Source organism: Pectinophora gossypiella, chromosome 3 (assembly GCF_024362695.1).
Source record: "Pectinophora gossypiella chromosome 3, ilPecGoss1.1, whole genome shotgun sequence".
In the NCBI taxonomy this organism is placed as follows: domain Eukaryota; kingdom Metazoa; phylum Arthropoda; class Insecta; order Lepidoptera; family Gelechiidae; genus Pectinophora; species Pectinophora gossypiella.
The window spans coordinates 1,759,094-1,783,241 of record NC_065406.1 but is presented as its reverse complement, the minus strand read 5'-3'; the positions used below and the strand labels follow the sequence as shown (position 1 = coordinate 1,783,241).

At 37.7% G+C, this 24,148-nt stretch overlaps 1 protein-coding gene across 3 annotated transcripts; it reads right to left on the bottom strand.

Moving 5' to 3' along the window:
* Positions 1–2,328: 2,328 nt before the first annotated feature.
* On the bottom strand, positions 2,329–24,010 carry LOC126380587 (uncharacterized). 3 transcript variants are annotated; one of them, XM_050030118.1, is made up of 8 exons: positions 23,758–24,010; positions 12,121–12,404; positions 7,324–7,534; positions 6,614–6,736; positions 5,568–5,618; positions 4,195–4,451; positions 3,390–3,517; positions 2,329–2,794 (listed from the first exon to the last, which is right to left on the bottom strand). In XM_050030118.1, exons 2-8 carry the CDS (start codon positions 12,329–12,331, stop codon positions 2,708–2,710), a joined length of 1,068 nt encoding a protein of 355 aa, XP_049886075.1. In that variant the 5' UTR covers positions 12,332–12,404; positions 23,758–24,010; the 3' UTR covers positions 2,329–2,707. The 3 variants fall into 3 exon arrangements, with proteins under 3 accessions (XP_049886075.1, XP_049886083.1, XP_049886090.1); XM_050030126.1 differs by lacking the exon at positions 23,758–24,010 and adding an exon at positions 23,414–23,710; XM_050030133.1 differs by lacking the exon at positions 5,568–5,618.
* Between the last annotated feature and the right edge of the window lie 138 nt (positions 24,011–24,148).

Below are 24,148 nucleotides of genomic sequence, written 5' to 3'. Positions count from 1 at the left end.
CTATTTTTATCGACATTCTCTATTAACTTGCCAAATAATTCTTATACAATTGTGTATTTCATTTCAAATTAGTAAAAAATCTTATTAATAAACTACGCAACATACGTGAAAAGGAAACTAAGGTATAAAAACAGTGGAACATGATAGTATTGCTTCTCATACAAACTACCTATATGTGCGTGTTAGGAGACCTGAATACATACGTTAGAATTCAAATAAGGCAGGTCTATTTGCAAATCAGTCCTTTGTCTACTAAACCAGATAATCTTACTTCCGAAACTAAGAAGAAGATTTTGAATAGGTACGGTCACGAGCATTAATATGTATACACTTTGGTACCATGTCACATTAACGTTTTTGACAAATTGAACTGTAAGTCTCACTAAATGTTAAATATATTAGTGCGACAGTCCTAAAGTGGTTACATTATATTGCTCATGACTGTACATCGGTAGTTCAAAAACATAACACAACATCACGCCTGTATCCCCGGAGGGGTAGGCAGAGGTGTATAGTGTACAGTCATGAGCAATATAATGTACCCACTTTAGGACTCTGTCGCACTAACATATTTGACATTTAGTGAGACTTAAATTCAATTTGTCAAAAAACTTAATGTGACATGGTAGCAAAGTGTATACATATTAATGCTCGTGACCGTACACTATACACACTCACTAGCCATGTTTAAGTTTCATGTAATAGGCGAGTCTATTACATGACATTAACCGGGCACGAACCCTGGACCCCACGTGATATCCAACCATGAATTCAAACTCATAAAGTTGAATTTAGTGGGATTCAAACCCGAGACACTGCGATGTATAACACGCGTTTTTCGAACTGGGCTATCACGGATTAAACAAAGATGAATAAATTAATATATAGTCACGAAATATATACAATAGTTTCATGTCTACTAACACGCATATAACTCGACAACAATCAGTCTAACTCGGTCAAGGCCTCCGTGTCTCTACGCTACTCCTTGTAATCATCCAACCATTACAAACGCCAAACCATCAACTCTTTGTTTTACATCGAAGGTTTTTATACTTTTTAAATACTTAAAAAATTGGACAAAGACTCCAAGAATTGGGCAGTTTCCTAGGTCAAAGATAAATTATGAAATTCCGATCACCTAATAAAGACAGAGACGAGGTGGGGAGGAGGCGAAGCAATTGGTTACGGACGTGGGCCGTCGCCTTAGAGAGCAGGGCTTTGAGCCCCGCTCCGGGTCTTACTTGGCTCAGAGGTTGTCCGTGGCAATCCAGCGCGTAACGCTGCTAGTGTCATGGGCACTTTTGGGCCGGGTTTGACACGGAGTGGGTTCTAGGTTAAGTAATTTTAAGTTAGGTTATTTGACTTTTTGTAATTATGATTTAGACCTCGTCAAATAAAATAAAGACAGATCTTAAACTGACAAAAATGATTTCTATTTAACTTATTTATGAATTTTAATCAAGAAAACAGTAATAATAAGTGCGATATTATGTCACATTTTTCTATAACGTCATCGGTCGTTTTTTCATACAAATTCCATAGTAGTTTCGTGTTTTGACGTTTAATAAAAAGTAACTGATTTCACTAGTTGCAAACTAGCCTATTATGACTTCAAAGAATTGATACAGATTTTTATATACTGATAGTTACGTGATAGAATGTCGGACTTATTATTACGTTTTTCTAGATTAAAATTCATAAATAAGTTAAAAAGAAAATGTTTTTCGTTAGTTTTAGATCTGTTTATTTTGTAATCAAAATTTCATAATTTATCTTGAACCTCACGATCCAATTATCACGCAATCTACAAAAAGGATATGTAGACACAATAATTACGTTAAATGTAAATTTTCTTTCGCACAATAGGGGGCAATCAATTCATTCAAACAGGAATTTTAAATCTAATTAATTTTGCCACATAGAGTGAATACACAACCGTTTAAATAAGATTACGATTACATTGAAACTCGACCAAATACTGATTACTAATTTTTAATTGATTACAATTGTAATTCATAAATTACGAATAAACTGCTTTATGCAGCATTATATGTAAAAAAACGAATATTTGTTTTTCTTTTTCCTTCGAGCCAATTCCGTAACTACATTCAGGTATTTATATTTCAAGTGCATTTTTCTTGTTAAGTTAGTAAAATGTGTGTCGATTTTGGCGTAGGAACCTTATCTATTTGACAGTTCAGAAAATAGTACCATCCTTCACCTACAGCAAGTGCAAGAAAGAGACAGCGCTACTTTTAGTACTGTCAAACCGCCAGAATCGACACCATAATTTTATTGTATTTTTTTATTAACTAGTAGTAGTACATAGCTGTTTGTAACTTGATAACGTTATAAGGTATTAACATCTATTGTTTATCTATAAATGGCAACATTTTGTATTAATCGTGTTAAACTACTCCATATGTCACATTTCATTATTTACAACACAATTATGGCGGCGTACACTCTCGAGCGAGCGCTCTCGTCAAGTCTCGCCGAGAGCGGACGAGACACCACGAGGCATGCCGAGGTGAAGCGAGAACTACCATTTACATTCTCGCACTCGCCGCGCGGGCGTCTCGCAGAGGGTGTACAACCGACATTAGATAACATTCATTTCATTCCTCGTCATAAACTTTAAATTCGTACAACATACGTAGGATCCGCGACCTTACCGCGTTGGACGTAAGAGTGTTGGCGAGTCTCACGTCTGTCGCTCAGCTGTGAAGTTGTACGAGTAGTCGCGATCCAAATCGAAGCGCGTGCGCTGCTTTATCACTGGGAACTGTGTCTGGAACGAAGCAATTATTATAAAACGGCGTATGCGCGAGAGTCTCAATCTGGTCCTGAAGGCGTTGTATGATCTGTCACACAATAGACACCAACTAGGCAGATCGGGGGTCTAAAAAGCCACATTGACGCAATACGGTAGTTTCCAACTAGTCAAGTCAGTTACTTTTTACTTTAGAAAAACAAATTCCATTGTAATTTCGTTTACAATGAAATTTGTATGACGTCATAGAAAAACGTGATAAAATGTCAAATTTATTATTACGTTTATCTTTATTAAAATTAACTAAATATAAAAAAATACGTTTGTTTGTCTACTTTCTTCTAAATATTTGTATTCCTTCATTTATTTTATTTATTTAAGGAAAACATACAGCTTTTATAAAACATTATAATTATAATACATATATGTAGTACAATAGCCAATCAAGTTTTCACCAAAGAATAATACCTGCTATTGGGTATTTAAAGAAAAACAAATCACATAATCATGCAGGCCGAATGCATAGCAGCGCTGTATATAAAATAATTTTACCACTGTTTTGTATTCGATGGGTTCTCGCAAACAAATTTATTTGATTAGATTTGTGACTCACCAGGGCGTCGCTAGGTAGCCCTCGCAGTTTGGGGTTCAGCACGAAAGGGACGCCTTCCAATCCATTGTAGCCGCCAAGAGTTGAGTATATCGTGTTCCTTGGCAACGGCGCGGGACCCTTCTTCCTACCTACAATGTATACGTTATTACTTATTACAATCTTCTATCGTGTGGGTTGTGAGGTGGATTACCAACCTCATCAACACTGTTGTCACATATTGAGCCACCAAAGGTGACATGGCTCTACTAACTCACATCAGTAATTAGAAACCGGGACCAACGGCTTAACGTGCCTTCTGAAGCACGGATCATCTTACTTTCAGACAGTCAGGTGTTTTTTGTGATATGTCCCCACCGGGATTCGAACCCGAGACCTCCGGATCGTGAGCCCAATGCTTAAGTACCGGACCACAGAGGCAGTTTTTACAATAACATTCCCATTGACATTTAGAATTTACCTTTCAACAGTTCAAAAACAGTGATAAAACAAAACTTTATTATTTTGGTTACTGGCTATTATAAGGTTAATGAAATGACTATTTAGAAGTTAGAAATGTATGGGAATAACTGCCTGGAAACCAATATTAAACAGCCAAATGACTAAAATCAAATTTTACATTTCTTGTTATTTTTAAGAACGTCTAGGGCCCTGTGCCTAGGTTTTTCTTACAGCTTTTCCCCGGCTTTATATGTACAGGTTGTGACAAGCTGCAATAGTTTTAGACGGTTCGAGAAAAAATATATGTAAAAATTGACGATTCAAAATCTAACTGTTTGAATAAAGATATTTTTGAGTTTGAGTTTACCATGCGCTGCAGGCGACGTCGGACCTTGCAAACTTGGGTTAGGACTCCCGTGAGGGATCGGAGACACCGCTGACGGAGGCCTGGGCGCCGGTCGAGTGGGCTTAATATTATATGAAGGACTTAAGACCTCGTAGTCCTGGTCAGTTTGGAATTCCTCGATTTTAGGATATGTTGTAGGAGACTGCTTCAAGTTTAAATTGTTGAGTTCGTTGACCAGTGGGGAGAGTTTCGGCGGTCGCTCCGGGACGGGTCGTAATCTGTTGAAGAAATTAGCATGTGTTAATGTTTGTCTAGATAGTATTAGAGTTTTAAAGCTAATGCACTCTACAAACAATTATTGGCATAAGTGGCTTGTATGAAAATTTAAAAAATGGGGCAAACGTGGTTTCTAGTAGCCATTCTCAAAAATTACAAAATTATTGAGTTAGTTCAACTTTGTTGAATCGTCAAAGTTTTAAAGTCAGAGGCGTACATACAATCATAAGCAATATCATGTACCCACTTTAGAACCCTGTCGCACTATCATATTTGACATTTAATAAGACTTACGGTTTAATTTGTCAAAAAAGTTAATGTGACATGGTATAAAACATTACAGAGTAGTACTCGTGACCGTACACAGGGAAAGTAAACTTGGTAATAGTTGTTAGGAAACTCAAAAACGACATCAAATAAGGAAAACATAAAATCAACTATATTTATTATTTTTTAAATTATTATGGCCTACATAATTAACTTTGATTACTAAGAAGTTAATGTAACGTCTTAAACCTAAATAAAGATTTTATCTATCTATCTACTACCGTGTTCAAACTATGAATGAATGACATTCGTATATTTTCCCTGGCAACACAGTTGCGCTCCAAAGTATCCCGCGTTTTGCCCTTTTAATAATAGTACAATGGTCTGTTTTATCCCATGGCTAAATTAAACATATCTATTATAAGAAATAACATAGGAACATAATTAAGCAAAACGCAATGAGTGTTTTACAAATTATTATGAAAAAGTCTCATGAGAGTGTTCGCGCGGTCTCACACGGGGGTATTCTAGTTTCCTGAGGCGTTAAACTCAAATTACTAACCGGTTTCCTTTGCGGAACTCGCACACGTAATTGTAGTTACTAGAATACTCCGGTAACCCCGTGAGAGACGCGTCTTAAGGCAAATATTATAATTACTAACTGTGGCGCTGATCTATGGCACTGAATGTATGATGATGACTAGTGATTCTTTTAATCTATGGAATAACACAAAAACTGTTCAGTTACTATTATGTGATAATGAAAGCAAACGGCAAATAAAACTCTATTAGAATGTGAGAAAACTCATTTTAGATGTAAACTCATGCTAAAACCACTTCACTTTTGGTACCTAGACCCATTCCACCGCAATTTGAACTCTTTGTACAGAACTGCCATTGAACTGAAATGTTGTAAAATTAAATTGTCAACAAGAAAATAAATTACATTATTAAAAGGATTGATAAATGTGTATTCTAATACATATATTTAAAGATAAAGAGCAGCAAGCAAAAAAAATACGAATACAAAAGAAAAACTTAATTATAAAAAAAACTGAAGCTCTCTGTACACATGGCATGGGCTATAAATTTTATGGAACACACGTCAATTTTAGACAGAAATTTAAAAAGCCCTTCCCAAATGTTAATTAGGCCAATAACCCGACAGAATTAAGTTGACAGCACACGTCAAACAGGTTGCGTATAAACGAGATGTCTATTTTATTCGCCCGGATTATGCATTCATTTTAAAATTAACAATTGTCAATCATCCGTCCCTTTCCTTTTCTGCGGATAAGAAAATGACAAGTATAACTGAAAATAAAATTAGGATGTGTCTGCAGGAATAGAGGCCAGTGATGCCTATTCGGGCAACCACCTACTTAATTTGACAGGAATAAAACTAGTACCATCTCTTTCTTGCAAGTATTGTAAGTGAAGGACGGCACTAAATTAAGAGCTGTCAAACTAAAATTAGGATAAGTTTGCGTCCTCCCGAATAGGCACCAATGCCATCCGAAACAAATCTACAATGATGATTTAAAGAGTCATCATCACCAGCCCATTAACATCCCCACTGCTGGGGCACGGGCCTTCCCTATGGATGGATAGGGAGATCGGGCCTTAAACTACCACGCGGGCCCACTGCGGATTGGTGGTTATTAATGACTGCTAATGCGGCCGGGACCAACGGCTTAACGTGCCTTCCGAAGCACGGAGGAGCTCGAGATGAAAACTTTTTTTTTTTTGTGGTCACCCATCCTATGACCGGCCTTTGGGAAAGTTGCTTTACTTCAACAATCGCAGACCGAGCGCGGTTACCGCTGCGCCACCGAGCTCCTCAATTTAAAGAGTATTTGAGACTAATAAATCTTAAAACAAGAATGGTGCTGCTCACCTCCTATTAGCATCAGGCGTGATGTTGGTGACGACGTTCTCGTACTCGTTGGGCCGGTGCGTCGGCGACGTCTCCGTGCTGCCGCCGCTCACCTTGTAGCACACCATCTTGCCGTTGATCTCGCTGGAATTAAGGAGGTCCATTACAAACTTGTTTAGGACGGTCGCACTTCGGATGTGTTCTTAAACTTGTTTAGGACGGTGGCACTTCGGTTGCGGTTTTAAACTTGTTTAGAACGGTCGCATTTTAGACACGTTCTTAAACTTGTTTAGGATTGCCGCACATCGGATGCGTTCTTTAACTTGTTTAGGACTATCGCACTTCGGATACGTTCTTAAACATGTTTAGGGCGATAGCACTTCGGATGCTTTAAAACTTGTTTAAGAAAGTCGCACTTCGGATGTGTTCTTAAACTTGTTTAGGACGGTCGCAATTCCGATGCGTTCTTAAACTTTTTTAGGACGGTCGCATTTTAGATGCGTTCTTAAACTTGTTTAGGACGGTCGCACTTCGGATGTGTTCTTAAACTTGTTTAGGACAGTCTTCCGAAGTACTGATCATCTTACTTTCAAACAATCGAAAGATCAGCTTGTAATCTCCTAATGAAACTAGGAATCTCTGTCACCAGGTCACAGACAACCTATCTCCGTAGAGAATCAGATAAAATTGCAGTGGCCACCCTCAATGACCGTCATAACTGTGATACTCACCCAGCCAATATGAACCCTTGCGGCGCAGTCCTCATCTTCGAGCACACGATGACGTCAGTAACAGGCGGCGTGGCCCCCACAGGCGCAGCGCGGCGGGACACGCGCGTACACAGTCGTCGCTTGCCCAGTCGCCCAGCCACACTGAACCCCGCCGGCGCGGCCTCTCTCTCCCCCACTACCACGACACCGTCCATCACGTATCCTGGGACTCCTGGAAGGATGATTTGGTTGCTTATAATCTCAAGAATGAGGAGGGAACTTCTTCGACATGGCGCCCTTATTGCTACTGAGGATATTCTTTCTCATTTGCTTTCTCATTGCTCAGCCACTACACGTTAGGTACTAAAACGTGCTTGAAAAGTACATACATACATAAACTCACGCCCGTAATCCCTAATGGGGTGGGCAGAGCCACAAGTAATAAAAGACAACTTGCAGCCACTGTTGATTCGAAGTCCAAAGATGGATATGATGAACCTTATGGTGATAAGGGATCAGCCTATCGCCCATAACATTAGTCTATCATGTTAGAGGACACAATCCCTCTGTCGGTTTTTACGACATGCCCGGGAAGAGAAGCAGCTGAACTCCCAGAACAGCATAGAAGCATGCTTGAAAAGTACTAACTGTTCTTTTTATTATTTTTTTTACCTTTGATGGGTTTGCTCTTGGCCCCAGACTTGCCCGGCGGCATTGACGAGGCCTAAGATGGAGCGAGCTCGCCCAGAAGGTGCCTGTTCACTCTGGCCTTGAAAGCACCCGGGTTATATGCATTCGGAAATACAGAAGACGGCAAAGAATTCCACTCCCTGGCTTTAGGATGGAGCTAAAACTGAATCTAAACGTGGCGTTCTTCTACCAAACACAACGGATGCAAGATTATGCACTCGTAGGTATATACTTAACCGGTGCATATGTATGTATAATTATGTCGTAATGTAAATAAAATACCACATAATATAGATAAGAGGGTAAATATGACTCATTTCTACAAACATTCATTATCAAATCTCTCTAAGATAACGCAGTGTAAAAGATGACTAACTGCTAGTTAGAAATTTTGTTGACTTTCTTAGAACGTGCATCGAATGACAGCTGTGCAGGTATTGCCTTTACAGGTTTACGGTACTAGCACAAGGAGATGGGGGGGGGGGGAGGGAGCGAAGTAACGTGTTTTTTTCCCCTTATAGCCAATCTTATTGGAAAAGATACTCGCACATAGCGGGCATTTTGACATTTGCGCATATAAAAGTAAGTGCGCAATGCAATCAAATGTCAAATTACAACATTGCTTTCTTAGATGAATTGCTTCGATGTGGCCATTTTAACCCACATCGCCGTAAGTGCTCGGGCTTTCAATTCATCGCGCTTGGCGTCAAGGTCTAAGCGCCGTTGATGTTCAAAGTCATGAACTTTGGTGTGAACCAAAGCTCTCTTGTACGTTTATTTTTATTTTATTTTTCATATTCGGGTTAACAACAGTTCCTTATTATAGGTAATAATAGGTATGTATAGTTAAGGGGGTACAATTTTTGTGAAACCAATTATAGTTAACCACATTATGGTTTTACAAACTAATCTAAATGGATAAATCTACAACAAGAATATAAAAATATAAGCATTGGTGTATGTGTGTGTGTTTGTGCGTGCGTGTGTTTAGTGGTTAGCTTTTCCCATTGACATGACTCAATGCCGCACTTTTTCACCTGCCGCTTTATTTTTGTCACTCAACATAATATCGGATGAAAACCAAGAAACCAATAAGATTATAACCTCACCAATACTAGAGAACGGCCTTGATAGCAAACTCGATCGACTGGTGCAAATCGGTTTTTTTTTTTCACTCCTAATATGCATTAAAATGCCGGTCATTGTGGTTTCAAACCATGACCGATATAAAAAAAGCATTCACTGTTACGATGATTGAGTCATGATCTAGCGACCTTGACTCTTGATGTATTGAAAGTGAAAGCAGATTTTTTTTACTTAGGCCACGGTTTTAGCCTAGTTAGATTAGACCTCAACGCCAGGCCTAAACCGATGATTGTCGAATTGTGTTTTCGAATTCATGTTTGGATCATAAATGATTATCACGTGCTCAACAGTGAAGGAAAACATCGTCGAAAACATTTTCTTGATTAAATTCATAAATAAGTTAAATATAAAAAGAAAACGTGTCACCTTTAGACCTGTCCTTATTTAGTAAATTAGAATTTAAATATTTTATCTTTGATCTAGGAAACCTAATTCCAGATTAGCATTTTATAATTCATCTTTGACCCAGTTGTCTAGCGACGACAAAGATGAATGTTATAGAAATATCTGAAGCAAAGATAACGAAAGAAAGACGAACTGCTTCAAAGAAAAAGGCAGGAAGATGATTACAAACAATTGTTCCTTACAACTTTCGAAATAGGATGTCTCAGTTCAAAAGCAAAGTACATTTGAAGCAGGAACTAACTGATAATTGAATAAAAGAACGCTTACGGTACAAAGAATCGTTCTCCCGTTGTTTATCAATGTGTGACCCGCCTTATCTGTCTATTGATTTATTGACAAGCACCGCTAAACGTTCATTATTGAACGCTATGTGTGTTGACATTTCCAATAATAGCGTTGATAAAAACTGTGCCGTGTTTGTTTACGGACGTAGATAAGGTATAAACAATCAATATATACGGTCACGAGCATTAATATGTATACACTTTGGTACCATGTCACATTAACTTTTTTGACAAATTGAACTGTTAGTCTCACGAAATGTCAAATATGTTAGTGCGACAGAGTCCTAAAGTGGGTACATTATATTGCTCATAACTGTACATAGACTCATGTTACAGAATATATTACGTTGGTACTGATGATACTGATGTTACTATTTGAAAAGCTTCCTTCTCTCTTTTAAACTTCTATTTTGTTGTGCCCGAAAGGGTCTGTGATATGAAACTTATATGTAACTTACAAACTTGTACACCATCATAGTATGCAAATAAAGAATATTGAAATATATTGGTACGGGCAGAACCCAGCGCTATGAAAGAAGCAGTCTGTGGTATATCTATGTTTTAACTTATGGTTTTTTGTCATGTCAAAATATGATTGATAAAAATGCAAAAAAAAGCGTGACGGACCAGTCCCAGAGATGGAAATTTGGCGAGGTTGTGAGAGTGCTGGGGCCGGTGCACTATCTGGGGCCTGTTTAATAAAACTTACAATTGTAAATTACAATGCCAATTTGATGTACATTGCGGAGTGTGTGATCACAAATATTTTGCAGTTTCAAATTAGCTACGTAATGAACACCAAATTGTCGTTGTAATTTACAATTGTAAGTTTTCTTAAACAGGCCCCTGGTGAGAACGGATGATGGTGAGACCTGCAAGAGGCACGTCGACCAGATGCTGCAGACCTCAGAAACAACCAATAGTAGGCACGTAGAGTTTAAATTCGGCACAGACACTGCACAATTGCAGGTCGACGACAGTGACTTTCTAACTGGTTACATAGTTAGACGCAATAAGGTACGAGGGTGGTTGCGCCAATATACATTTCACTGAGCTATCTAATAACCTCGTTAGATATCCGTCTACGGTCCTACTCTATTAACTCTACATTTATTTAGTTCATCCATATCGGCTTTTCCTGGTACATAAGTATGCATACCTGTTAAGTATGCATACTAATATGTTGGGTATGGCAGAAGAAGCATGAAAGTAGGATTCATCATCATCATCATCATCAGCCCATTAACGTCCCCACTGTTGGGGCACGGGCCTTACCTATGGATGGGTAGGGAGATCGGGCCTTAAACCATCACGCGGGCCCAGTGCGGATTGATGGTTATTAACAACTGCTAATGCAGCCGGGACCAACGGCTTAACGTGCCTTCCGAAGCACGGAGGAGCTCGAGATGAAAACTTTTTTTTTGTGGTCACCCATCCAATGACCGGCCTTTGCGAAAGTTGCTTTACTTCAACAATCGCAGACCGAGCGCGTTAACCGCTGCGCCACCGAGCTCCTCAAAAGTAGGATTAATGCCGTAGAAATGAGGTCTTTGCGTAGCATTTGCAGTGAAGAGTGAGAAACAGTGTGATAAGACAGAGATGTGGTGTAAAAGACGATATAGTGACTATAATTGAGAAGGGAATGTTAGGTTGGTTTGGACACGTAGAGCGGATGAAGGATAATAGAATTGCAAAAGCGGTATATAAAGCGAAAGTTGATAGTAGGGCTGGCAGAGGAAGACCGAGAAGGACTTACGATGACCAAATTGGAGATGTCCTTAGAAAAGGTTTAATACGATCTACTCTGAACCTACGCGCGTGTATGAAGCGATTGATGAATGTGGCGGTAGCAAGAGAAGTGTGTCAGGATCCGGATATTATTATGTATGTATATAAATATTGGCCCCGATTCCTGCAGACACCTAATTTTATTTTAAGTTATACCCGTCCTTTTCTTTTCCACCGAAAAGGAAAGAGACGGATGATTGTCAACAAGTTAATTTTAAAACGAATGAATAACCCGGGCGAATAAAATAGGCATCTCGCTGGTATGTAATCCGTTTGTCGGGTTATTGGCCAATGTAAACTTTTTAGACGGTTGTTTTAGACTTCTGATTAAAATTGACGTGTATTCCATAAATTTTATGCCTGTCGATTACCCGTCCCTTTCTTTTTCAACGGATAAGAAAATGACAGGTATAACTTAAAATATAATTAGATGGCGTCTGCAGGGATTAGCACCATTATATACCTACCAATTTTTTATAAAACTTTTGTAAAGCTAGCAACTCACCTTCAGACTTGGACAAGCAAATATAATGGCTGGGCTTCTTGCCGAAGAGTCCATTTTGTCGTAGTAAACCAGCATCCGAGTCCTCATCATACGTCCTGCTGACTGGCCAGTACCCCGCCGGGCACTTCGCCACGCTCTCGACGATCTGCAGGGAGAGCAGGGGCCGCTCGTCGGGCAAAGCCCCGCCCAGCGCACTCAGCACCTTAGACATCGCGTCCGATTATGTCATCCTTCTCAGTCTTTCTTATATCACTCTCCTGTTTTGGATTTCAGTCGTTTTGTACCTGTAACAATTTTATACTTATTGTAAACCGGGAATAATAAATGCCAAGAAGAGTAAACACTTTTGCCAGCGAAATTACGAAAATACTTTCGAAATTTCACCCTTTTTTATCATGTGACCTAACATAGCTCATAAGCCGTTGGTCTCGGTTACTACTTACTGATGTAAGTATGTAGTCGTTACACGAATCAGGTCAGATTTACCAGACGATTTAATAAGTTATTAAATAACTTGTAATGTATATCCTCATTGGTTTTTAAAATATGTGTTGCTGTTGCAGTTTCTTGTCATTTCTTCTCCTCAGCCTTGTTACATTGACCTTCAACAAGTTTATCCATGATAATTACGTTGAATAAATGATTCTGATTCCTGATTTACCAGGTCGCAGATCCACCATGACACGCATCACAAATGCGGTTTTTAATTTACAATGTAATTAGTAATTTATCTAATTAGGACAGGAAGGACCCAATCATCAATGCGTCATTGTGTTTTAATTTCGCACAAAATATTTACTTTTGATGAACACATACATAAATATAGCCACGCCCGTAATCCCTAATGGGGTGGGCAGAGTATAAGTAATCAAAAACAACTTCTCTCGTGTGGGTTGTGAGGTGGATTACCAACCTCATCAACCCTGGTGTCGGGGTTACTTTTGAGCCGCCAAAGGCATGACATGACTCATGTAACGACTACTTACTTACATCAGTAAGTAGTAGCCGGGACCAACGGCTTAACGTGCCTTCCGGAGCACGGATCATCTTACTTTCCGACAATCAGGTGATCAGCATGTAGTGTCCTAACCAAACTAGGGATCACAAAGTATTTTTTGTGATATTTCCCCACTGCGATTCATAATTTTGAATTATTATGTACCACAGCAATGAGTAAATAAGTAATTATCACGTTAAAAGTGAACAACGCCATCTATCGTGTGTTTGGGGAACGTCGATTGGAAAGTGAGTACTTGTGAGCTTATACGATTTATGTTATGTTATCAGCGAGAGGCCTTTATGTATTTAGACATTTTATTATTATTAGCATTATTTTCCTCCACTTTTCCAGTTAGTAATGAATAGTGTATTTGGGGAAGGTTTTAAGGAAAACCAACGCATTGTTTTAAATCCAGGTCTCCATGTGATACCGCGTCCATTGTTCTAACAGCGGTTGCGTGAATTGCGTGCACACTTCTACTGAACAACAAGTAAATACTCCATTGTTTCGCACAAATAATGCTTCATTTGTTTACATTGCCAACCTTGATGGTTTTATAAGACTAGACGAGAAGCCATGCGCCAGTCATAGAACTCCCGCCAATCTGAGTGAATTTCAGAGTCATCATCATCATCACCAGCCCTTTAACGTCCCCACTGCTGGGGCACGGGCCTTCCCTATGGATGGATAGGGAGATCGGGCCTTAAACCACCACGCGGGCCCAGTGCGGATTGGTGGTTATTAACGACTGCTAATGCAGCCGGGACCAACGGCTTAACGTGCTTTCCGAAGCACGGAGGAGCTCGAGATGAAAACTTTTTTTTTTGTGGTCACCCATCCTATGACCGGCCTTTGCGAAAGTTGCTTAACTTCAACAATCGCAGACCGAGCGCGTTTACCGCTGCGCCACCGAGCTCCTCCATTAGAATTTCAGAGTACCGGAAGTCAATATCGCAAAAATATTTTTGAATCATTTATGTTCTAGCACATTTTCAGTTACAACTTACGTCATTTATTTTTTCTTTATTTTAACATGACTAATTATAGTTTTCCCTCAGATGGCATTACTAATTGATCGGACAAACGGGAAGCGCTGAGAGCTCTCACTCAGTAGGTACAATAATAATGTAAGACAACAGGCCTGAGGGTGTCCAGTTGGGCGCGAAACTCGGTTCAGGCCTTCGTCTAAGGGGATTATATTTGCAAGAATTAATCGACCTTATTGGACACCAGACAGATCTAAAACTAACGAAAAACATTTACTTTTTCTATTTAACTTATTTATGAATTTCAATCAAGAAAAACGTAATAATAAGTCCGATATTTTATCATGTTTTTCTATGACGTCACAGTGTGCTTTTCATACAAATTCCATAGTAATTTCGTGTTTTGACGTTTAGTAAAAAGTAACTGGTTTGACTAGTTGGAAACAGGCTTATTATTTGCTATCGAACAATAAGCGCTGAATGAGGGAAATCGTCGACCACGCGTTGTCGGTATCGGAGTCCTAGACAGTTTGTCGTCGCGAACTGTTTGGCCGCATTTATATCTTACATCAGTTGGTAATTAACCCAACATTCCTATTTGAGTGGACAGCGGTACAATCCAGTCCAGTCCAATCCAGCATTTCAGATGCTACTACGGTAATTATACCCCATATTTATTAGCGGTTTTCCCGTTGGCCGCGAAAGCATTCTTTATATATCTCATCATACATCCTCCTGCCCTTATCCCACTCTAGGTGGGGTCGACACAACATGTATTCCTCTTCTATTCATTTCTGTCAGTCGTCATCTCAGTACTCACACCTTTCACACACATATCCTTTTTACACTATCCATCCACATTTTCTTGAATCATCCTGCTATGCTAACCTGTTGCTCCAAAAAACACTTTTTGTATCTAAAGCATAAAATAATGTGTATTATAGAACGAACCACGACTGGTACAATATTAGGCGCCAAAACCGCTTTGTTTACTTTTTTATTTAGATGATAAAGCAATGACACAGAGTTTTATCTGCCACAAAGAGTTACAAAGTATGAATCATTTCACAAGAATGGCACATCTCTCAATATTAATAAATAGGATTTAGCTATACAGCTATATATTTTAGAGTAAATATTGAGTCATAAGTCACCATCACACTTGGTATTAAAGTCTTGAGATTGATATTACAAACAATATAACCAACCCATCAAAAATATATCATTGGTGAGCAAACAGAACCACGAAAGGCATACAAAAAACTAACTTGCAAGGTGTTGTTTGAACTCTGACAATATCCACCTTACAAATAAAAAAAATAAACCAGGGATGAATGTGGGTTTAAGTATTTGACAGCCAAGCAAAATTGAATACACTTAACATACAATTCGACTGAACTTTGTTTCGCTGTCAAATACTTAAACCCATGTGCCTGCATTATGTAAGGCGAATTTAAACAACAACAACTTAAACGCATGTTCATACATATGTTTTGTATTCAACAACTAGGTGGACTATCTAATCTGTATAATAAGAGAGATAGTATTAAGCCAAATGTATTCATATTCTGTTACATTTGGGTACATTTTAAAAAGGTTTTACCACAATAAAAGTTTAATCTTATAACTATTAAAACAGCACTCTGTATGTGTACATAAAGTGTCCAGCAACATGACTATATACACTAGTATCTACGAGTATATGGATGTGGTTTTTCACCACCTATCATGTTGTCTAAAAAAAAGGTCAGTGAGGTGTGGGTACTTAGTTCATTATGCAATGGATGTACAATCAAAGAGCAAAAGATCAGTCACTAAGCTAGGGAGTTATTTGTAATCAGTGGTGAAATTATAAACTATTATTTGTCATAATTTTAAATTATTATTTTGTAGGTGGTTGTGGTCAGAATTACAAAAATGACACGTCATCAGAAAGTCTTAAGTGCAAACAGTCTGTTAATTTATTACTTTACAAGAAACTGATTGGACTTTTGAAGCTTGTAATACCCCTGACTACCCCTATTGGGATATAGTTGTAGTGTATTGATATTGCTATCCTTGTCTCGGGCGCATACGTCATCTGAATACAGAGCAAGACAAACAGTGAGTCAATGCAGGACGGTCTGCCTGTACAGAGTGATGGTGTGTTGGCGAGCCAAATCATGGCAGTATACAAAAGGTGTACTCTACATATGTGGCGACGAGGATAAAGACCGTAAGTAAACCTTGAAAAAGGAGGGAAAGGTATGTGGATTTACTATATTTGTCCAGAAACAGTGAAAACTTTACGATTCTGCATTATAGAGATGAGGGTTATTGCTCTTTAATTTATTCCATTATGGAAGGGCATGAGATTAGAGTATATACAGCCTATTCTGTTGCGGAAGATATAGTGGAAAAAATAACCCGGTTAGGCGGTTACTGGATTACGCAATTTTAAAATAATGACATGTATATAAATAAATTATTATAAGTACCTACTTGTGTTTTAATTTATAATTGACCTGTGTCACATGACAGTTGATGAATTAAAACTCGTGATTTTAATTTAATTTAATTTTGTATTTTTTTTTTACATTCGGGCGGGAAATATATAATAAAAAATAATAACTTTGGTTTTCCTTTTTCATGTTTTCTTTTCCCTCCAAAATACTTCAAATTGAATGTAAATGTGTTCTTAGCGAATGAATTTTAATTATATTTCTAACTGATTACTACTGGTGTTTTCTGTGAAGAATCCTGTTCCGACGAGTGTTCCAGGTAAGATAATAATTAATATGTATCAAATATATTATACAAAATGTAATCCCACATGAAAACTGAGAAACGGGTTTTGTGGAGTTCTCATTGTGAAACTTTGAATAAAGATAATTTGAAGTACCTACCTAATTAAGTACCCTATTTTGCAGTAATTTAGGGTATGTAATTTAAGTTTAATGTTATAATAGTAATTCACTACAAAGTATAAATTAAATAAACAAGATCAACTATTGGAAACATTTTCCAGACATACTTACTAATTATTTTAGTATGGGCACCTATCATTGAATTGATCAGTATAAATTTATCTCCTAAATTGAATTAGATCTGAAGACATTCGGATTTCGGACTTGAAAATGGTTGATACATGTAGACAAGTACTTAAATGTGTTTTATTGAATTAACTTAGTTAGTAAAGACTAACGGAAGGAACCTCATGTATGGGTACATAATCATTAAATTGATTGTCAACAAAGACAAGGTTGTTTCATTAAATTGACTATTAGCAAAGACTAATACAAACGGAAGTAGCATCATGTATGGGTGCATATCATTAAATTGATTGTCAAGAAAGACTTACTAAGGTGTTTCATTAAATTGACTATTAGCAAAGACTAATACAAACGGAAGTAGCCTCATGAATGGGTGCATATCATTAAATTGATTGTCAACAAAGACTTACTAAGGTGTTTCATTAAATTGACTATTAGCAAAGACTTAATACAAACGGAAGTAACCTCATGTATGAGTAAATATCATTAAATTGATTGTCAGCAAAGGCTGTGGTGTTTCATTAAATTGACTTTTAGCATAGCATATACATGAACGGAACTATGACCTTATATTTTATGGGTGTATATGAGTACTCTATTGGAGTAGAAAAGTGTACATTAAATTGTTTATGACAAAGTTTCGGTTTAGATAATTAATCTTTTGGTGACCATCATCATAACATTTGTATTTATATTCAAATGTGTAATTAGATGGCATTTGATTTCAGATTGTCCACAATCAAAATGGCTTTGGCTTTGACTTTGGACAAATTTGATTGCGATGGTGAACCAAGCTCCGTAGTATCCAGATGGGAGCGGTGGAAGAGAGCGTTATACATCTACCTGGAAGCCGCTAATATCACAGATACTGAAAAAAAAAGAGCAAACTTGTTGCATTTTGGCGGGCTAGATTTACAAGAAATATTCTACAACATACCAGATGCCAATGTGACAACTAGAGGGGGTACGGATGTATTTGCAGTTGCCATATCTAGACTGGATGATTATTTTGCTCCAAAACAAAATAAAGTATATGAAAGGCATTTGTTCCGGCTGCTCAAGCAAGAGCCCAATGAGAAATTTGAAAAGTTTTTAGTAAGATTGAGACAGCAAGCCAACAAATGTCAGTTTCAAGACAGAAATGACAATATAATTGATCAAATTGTTGAGAAGTGTGCATCTATTGAACTGCGAAAGAAAATCCTGCAAATGGGAGATGATGTGACTCTAGAAAGAATTATTAAAGAAGCTAATTCACTAGAATCAGTCAACATGCAGTTAGAAGGGTTTGATTCAGTAAACAAGACAATGCAAGGTATCAATAAGATCTTCACTAAAGCTAATAATACCTATGGAACCAGCACTATGCACAAAACAAAGCTGAAAATACAGACGAATTGTGGGAGATGCGGTAATCGAAACCACGGACCTAGCAGTCCATTATGCCCTGCTAGAAATAAAGACTGTCTTAAATGTGGTCTTGTGGGACATTTTAGACAGTACTGCAAAACTAAACAGCCATTGAAAAGGAAACTTGAAGCGGAACGACATACTGAAGGAAAAAAAAAGGCTAAAGTGAATGATAAGCAAGATGACATAAACCAGGTAGATGAACTAGAGAAAATATCAAAAAATATAGAATCTGAGACACCTCACTATGTTTTCCACATAGATGATGACGATGAGTTTGAATGTATGATTGGAGGAGTCAATGTTACTATGCTAGTAGATTCCGGCTGTAAACAAAATCTTATTATGGAGGAAACTTGGAATAAGATGAAAACTAAGAAAGTGACAGTGGATAAGCAGATTCCGAATCCTGATGTGAAATTTATGGCATATGGTAGCAATGTACCATTAGAAATCAAAGGTTCTTTTGAAGCAAACATACAAGTTGGAGGCAGTACGAAAAAAGCAACGTTTTACGTTATCAAGAACGGAACACGGAATTTGCTAGGAAAGTTGACGGCAATGGCTTTGGGCATTCTCAAAATTGGATTAAACTTAGAAGAAATCAATCAGCTAGACATTTCGACATTTCCTAAGTTAAAGGACGTGTTAATTGAACTGCCAATTGATGATTCTGTAACACCTATTTCTCAGCCATACAGGTACCTAAAATAATTGTAATAAAATAACAATAAATATAATAATTAATAATAAATGCTAAGATAGATTGTTTAGTTAATTTGGTGGTTTTGTTCAATTTGATTTAAGTATAATAAAGAAAAACGTATTGTTAATTTTTATTGTTTTAATCTTAGGAGGATTCCGATACCTATTGAAGACAAAGTTGCAGCGAAAATAGACGAGTTAGCTAGAAGAGATATTATTGAAGAGGTTAGAGGTTCTTCTAAATGGGTCTCTCCAATAGTACCCATTTTAAAAGATAATGGGGATGTACGTATATGTATCGATATGCGGCGAGCAAATGAAGCAATTGTGCGTGAAAATCATCCTTTGCCTACTATGGATAAATTACTACCAAAAGTACGAGAAGCAAAATTTTTCACTAGACTCGATATAAAAGACGCTTTTCACCAGATTGAGATTGATCCACATTCTCGATATATAACGACATTCATCACGAGTAAAGGACTATACCAATACAAACGTCTGATGTTTGGTATATCATGCGCTCCAGAAATCTTTCAAAAGACACTGGAAAGAATATTAGTAGGTTGCGATGGAGTTATTAACTTTATCGACGACATCTTAATATTCGGGAAAGATCTTGCCGAGCATGATAGAAGATTAGAAAAAGTCATGAAGGTATTGAAAGAAAATAATGTGATGTTGAACAAAGATAAATGTCGTTATAGATTGAAGAAAGTAAGTTTTTTGGGACATGAGTTGTCAGAGCATGGAATAAGGCCATTAGAAAAATATATTTCTACTGTTCAGCAATTTAGACCCCCCACAACTGTTGGAGAAATTCGTAGCTTTCTGGGACTTATAAATTTTGTCAGTAAATGGATACCCAATGTAGCGACATTAACCGAACCCCTGAAAGAATTATTGAGAAATAAACACGGTGATAATTTTGATATTACGAATGGATGGGGGGAAAACCAGCGACAAAGCTTTAATGCTTTAAAGTCTGCACTCACTAACGTGACGACTTTGGGCTATTATAACGTTAAAGACCGCACAATTGTAGTGGCGGACGCCAGCTCAGTAGGACTTGGAAGTGTCCTGATTCAAGTGGATGGACACGGCCCACGAGTCATTGCTTATGGCCATAAAACTCTGACAGATTGCGAACGCCGTTATTGTCAGACTGAAAAGGAAGCCTTGGCCCTCGTATGGGCTATCGAACACTTTCATATATTTCTGTATGGCAAACAATTTGAATTGGTCACAGATCATAAGCCACTAGAAGTGATATTTGGAATCAGATCAAAACCGTGTGCGAGAATTGAAAGATGGGTTTTGCGCTTGCAATCTTATAATTATAAGGTGGTTTATCGTCCGGGCAAAACGAATATCGCCGATCCGTTTTCACGATTGTGTAATGAACCAAAGTCTGGGCACACTGCTACAAGGGACAACTACGTTCACCAAATCGTGGAAAATAGTTTACCAGTAGCAGTTTCCCTCACAGAAATCATGCGGTGCTCCTCAGAGGACCAGGAGATCTTAAAAGTAAAAGATGGTGTTTATAATAGTAACTGGCACGAGGATGTCAAATTGTTCAAAATCTTCCAAGACGAACTCTGTTTTTACGAGGGAATTTTACTGCGAGGAACGAGAATCGTGGTTCCGGAGTCACTTCGTGAACGAGTGTTAAAGGCAGCCCACGAAGGACACCCTGGCATAGTAGGAATGAAGGCTAGGCTAAGGACAAAAGTATGGTGGCCAAAATGTGACAAAGATGCTGAAACCATGGTGAAATCATGCAAAGGTTGCACTTTAGTATCAGGACCAAATCCGCCGCATCCTTTAAAGCGAAGAGAATTGCCAGAAGAACCATGGATGGATGTAGCGGTGGATCTGATGGGCCCACTTCCTAGTGGTGATTATTTATTCGTCATTGTCGACTACTACAGTCGCTATAAAGAAATTAAAATATGTCGGAAAATAACCACCGTGGAAGTGGTAACCCACCTGAAAGAAATTTTCAGTCGTTTAGGGAATCCAGCCTCGATCACTGCCGATAACGGCAAGCAATTTTGTAGTGAGGAGTTCAAGTCTTTCTGTACCCAAAGAAATATAGTCCTTTTCAACACCGTACCCTACTGGCCCCAACAAAATGGAGAAGTTGAGCGCCAAAATCGTGACATTTTAAAAAGGCTCAAAATTAGCCAAGTCGAAAAGAAAAACTGGCGAGAATCATTACTGGATTACCTAATGATGTACAATAGCACACCACATACAGTGACCGGAAAAACTCCGTCGGAGTTATTTTTTAAACGAAGATTTAGAGATAAGTTACCCATGATTAATGACATTCATGGAAAACCACAGGAAGGAGACTTGGAAATGAGAGACAGGGATCGTGTAAATAAAGAGAAAGGTAAAATATATTCGGACCGGAAGAGAAAAGCAGAAAGATGTACTTTAGAAGCTGGTGATAAAGTATATGTCAAACAGATGAGCAAGGATAATAAATTGAGTCTCAATTATGATTCTACACCTCATACTGTAAGGAAAAGTCATGGGGGGAGATATATTAGTTGAAAATGACGAAACAGGACAGATATGTAGAAGAAACATAGTACATTTGAAAAGAGTAGAAGGGCAATGGAAGGTTTGTAATGAAAATGAAAGTGAGCAGAGAGAAGAGAAAGAAGGTGATGGAAATCAGGAAAGCATAGTTAGTGGCTAAGGGTCAAATATTCAAAATACTTATATTTTGTGGTCTAGCAAATGTCTTGAATATTGTTGTTGTAAAATAGAACAAAATTAAAGCATTTGTTTTAAATATTGTTGTTTTAAAGAATAATTAAATAAAATTAAAATAAGGAAGGGATGTAGTGTATTGATATTGCTATCCTTGTCTCGGGCGCATACGTCATCTGAATACAGAGCAAGACAAACAGTGAGTCAATGCAGGACGGTCTGCCTGTACAGAGTGATGGTGTGTTGGCGAGCCAAATCATGGCAGTATACAAAAGGTGTACTCTACAATAGTCGTGAGCATGTATGTTGAATGAGTGACTGCCACCACCTCATGGTTGATCCTGTTCCCTGAAGTGAACTTGGAAAGGTTCTAATAGGAAAATAACTGATAAAAAATAATACATGATAGGAATTATAGACTCTATTACAGTCTAGTAAATGTTGTCTGTCTCAATGATCCAAAAGTATTTTATAGCAAGATTAGCAAGCATAGACCCACCCAAACCAGCACCTGCCCCACATCTCTAAGATACAGCATGTTAATTACTCACTAACCTACTTTATATTCTAACAGTTACTGCCCACTACAACAGACAAGATGTATAACTGTTTTATGGCAGAATGTGAGAATGCATTAGTCATATTTCTTAAGTTTTTTTAGTATGTTCTTTATTCAAAAATGGGCAAAAGTTGCAAAATAATAATAGGTAGGGCTTTTTGGCGGGAGGCGGGAACGGGACAGTTGCTTTCTTCATTGAATAATCTAAATAATTAATACGAAGTGGTGTTTTGTGGTTAATGATCGCATTAAGTTAGTCGGAAGACATTCGCGAGTGTTATTATATTGGAGTATTCAATAAACAAAGTGTATCTGCCTATTTTCGCTTCGTGTCAGGAAGCCGCTTCATAACTCAAAAGTTTATGCGGACTTTTGAGTTAATTCGTTTGGGGTTCGGAGTAGGAGTCTACTCCGAGGGTGGGGGCTTAGGTTTCATCATCATCACCTTTCATCATTTCATTAATCATCAAGAAAAAAAATACGTCAGACATGGCTGTATGGGCATAGTTCCCTTTGCCTTACCCTTCGGGGAAAACCAAACCAAAAAAAAAAAAAATAATAATAGGTAGGTGCTTTATTTGAATGTTCTTTTTTATAAAAAAAATTATCAGCTGTTGCAGACATTTGAATATATAAGAAAGAAAATTGATAAGAAATTAAAAGCCAGGACATTCCAATATTTTAGCAAAGTACACATAAAAGATGTTTTAATTGGCTTTTGAATTCTCAAAATGATCAAAGGTTAGTTTCTATTGTTCTATATACCTACATCCATTATTTAGGAATGCACATTGCAATAGGTACAGTGTATGCCCACTGTAGAAATTCCTCAGTAATTCCATAAAATCCGAATTGATTAGATCATAACACAAACCTGTGACACAATTCGATGCAAGTCCAATTTAATAACAAACACTTCCAATGAACGGCGCAACCACAGTTACACAGTCCAACACTTGCAGTCATTGAAAATCAGTCTCACATAGGTACATACTACGGTATTGTACTCAATGGCAAAGCGACAAACGTCCGACTTGGCAGAATTCCATGTTGTAAATACGTTTGAACGTGCGCCGCCGACGATGCACGACAAGCAATTAGAACCAATTGCTCAGTTCCGAGATCACTCGATTCGAGATTCATCGAACAATGACCTGTGCCGCTTGCTACAATTTCATTAGTTCCCCGTTATGTTGGGAGATAAGTGATTATACTCACCGTCATGACATCACAAGCAGCAAATAGCAGTCTCCGGAGGCCTAGACCTCTTTATTCACAAATATTTCGCAAACAATGAGCAGTCATATGAGAAACGTGTTTTCAAAAGAAAATTGACACAAAGGAAAAGTATATTTCTGTCATGTGATAGCTAAATACTTTAACTTAATTGAGACAGAATTATAAATGTAAAATTGAGACAAAATCTAGGATTTTTTCAGAAATATTTGACAACAAAAATCTGTCCAACAGTATTTTGCTTGCAGAAATTAATAATGTTGCTATAGTAAAAAAATATCTAATCGAAAATAATTAATCAATAACAATATTATACTCATTTATAAACTTGGTTTCGTACGATGACGTTAGAATGAATTCAAAAGAAAAAATA

Bases quoted from the DNA above. Each gene is read 5' to 3' on its own strand.
- LOC126380587 (XM_050030118.1), bottom strand. From the start codon at position 12,331: ATGTCTAAGGTGCTGAGTGCGCTGGGCGGGGCTTTGCCCGACGAGCGG. The intron at 7,535-12,120 runs GTGAGTTGCTAG...TCATCCTTCCAG, and splicing joins TTGCTTGTCCAAGTCTGAAG to GAGTCCCAGGATACGTGATG. The intron at 6,737-7,323 runs GTGAGTATCACA...CCTTAATTCCAG, and splicing joins CAAGGGTTCATATTGGCTGG to CGAGATCAACGGCAAGATGG.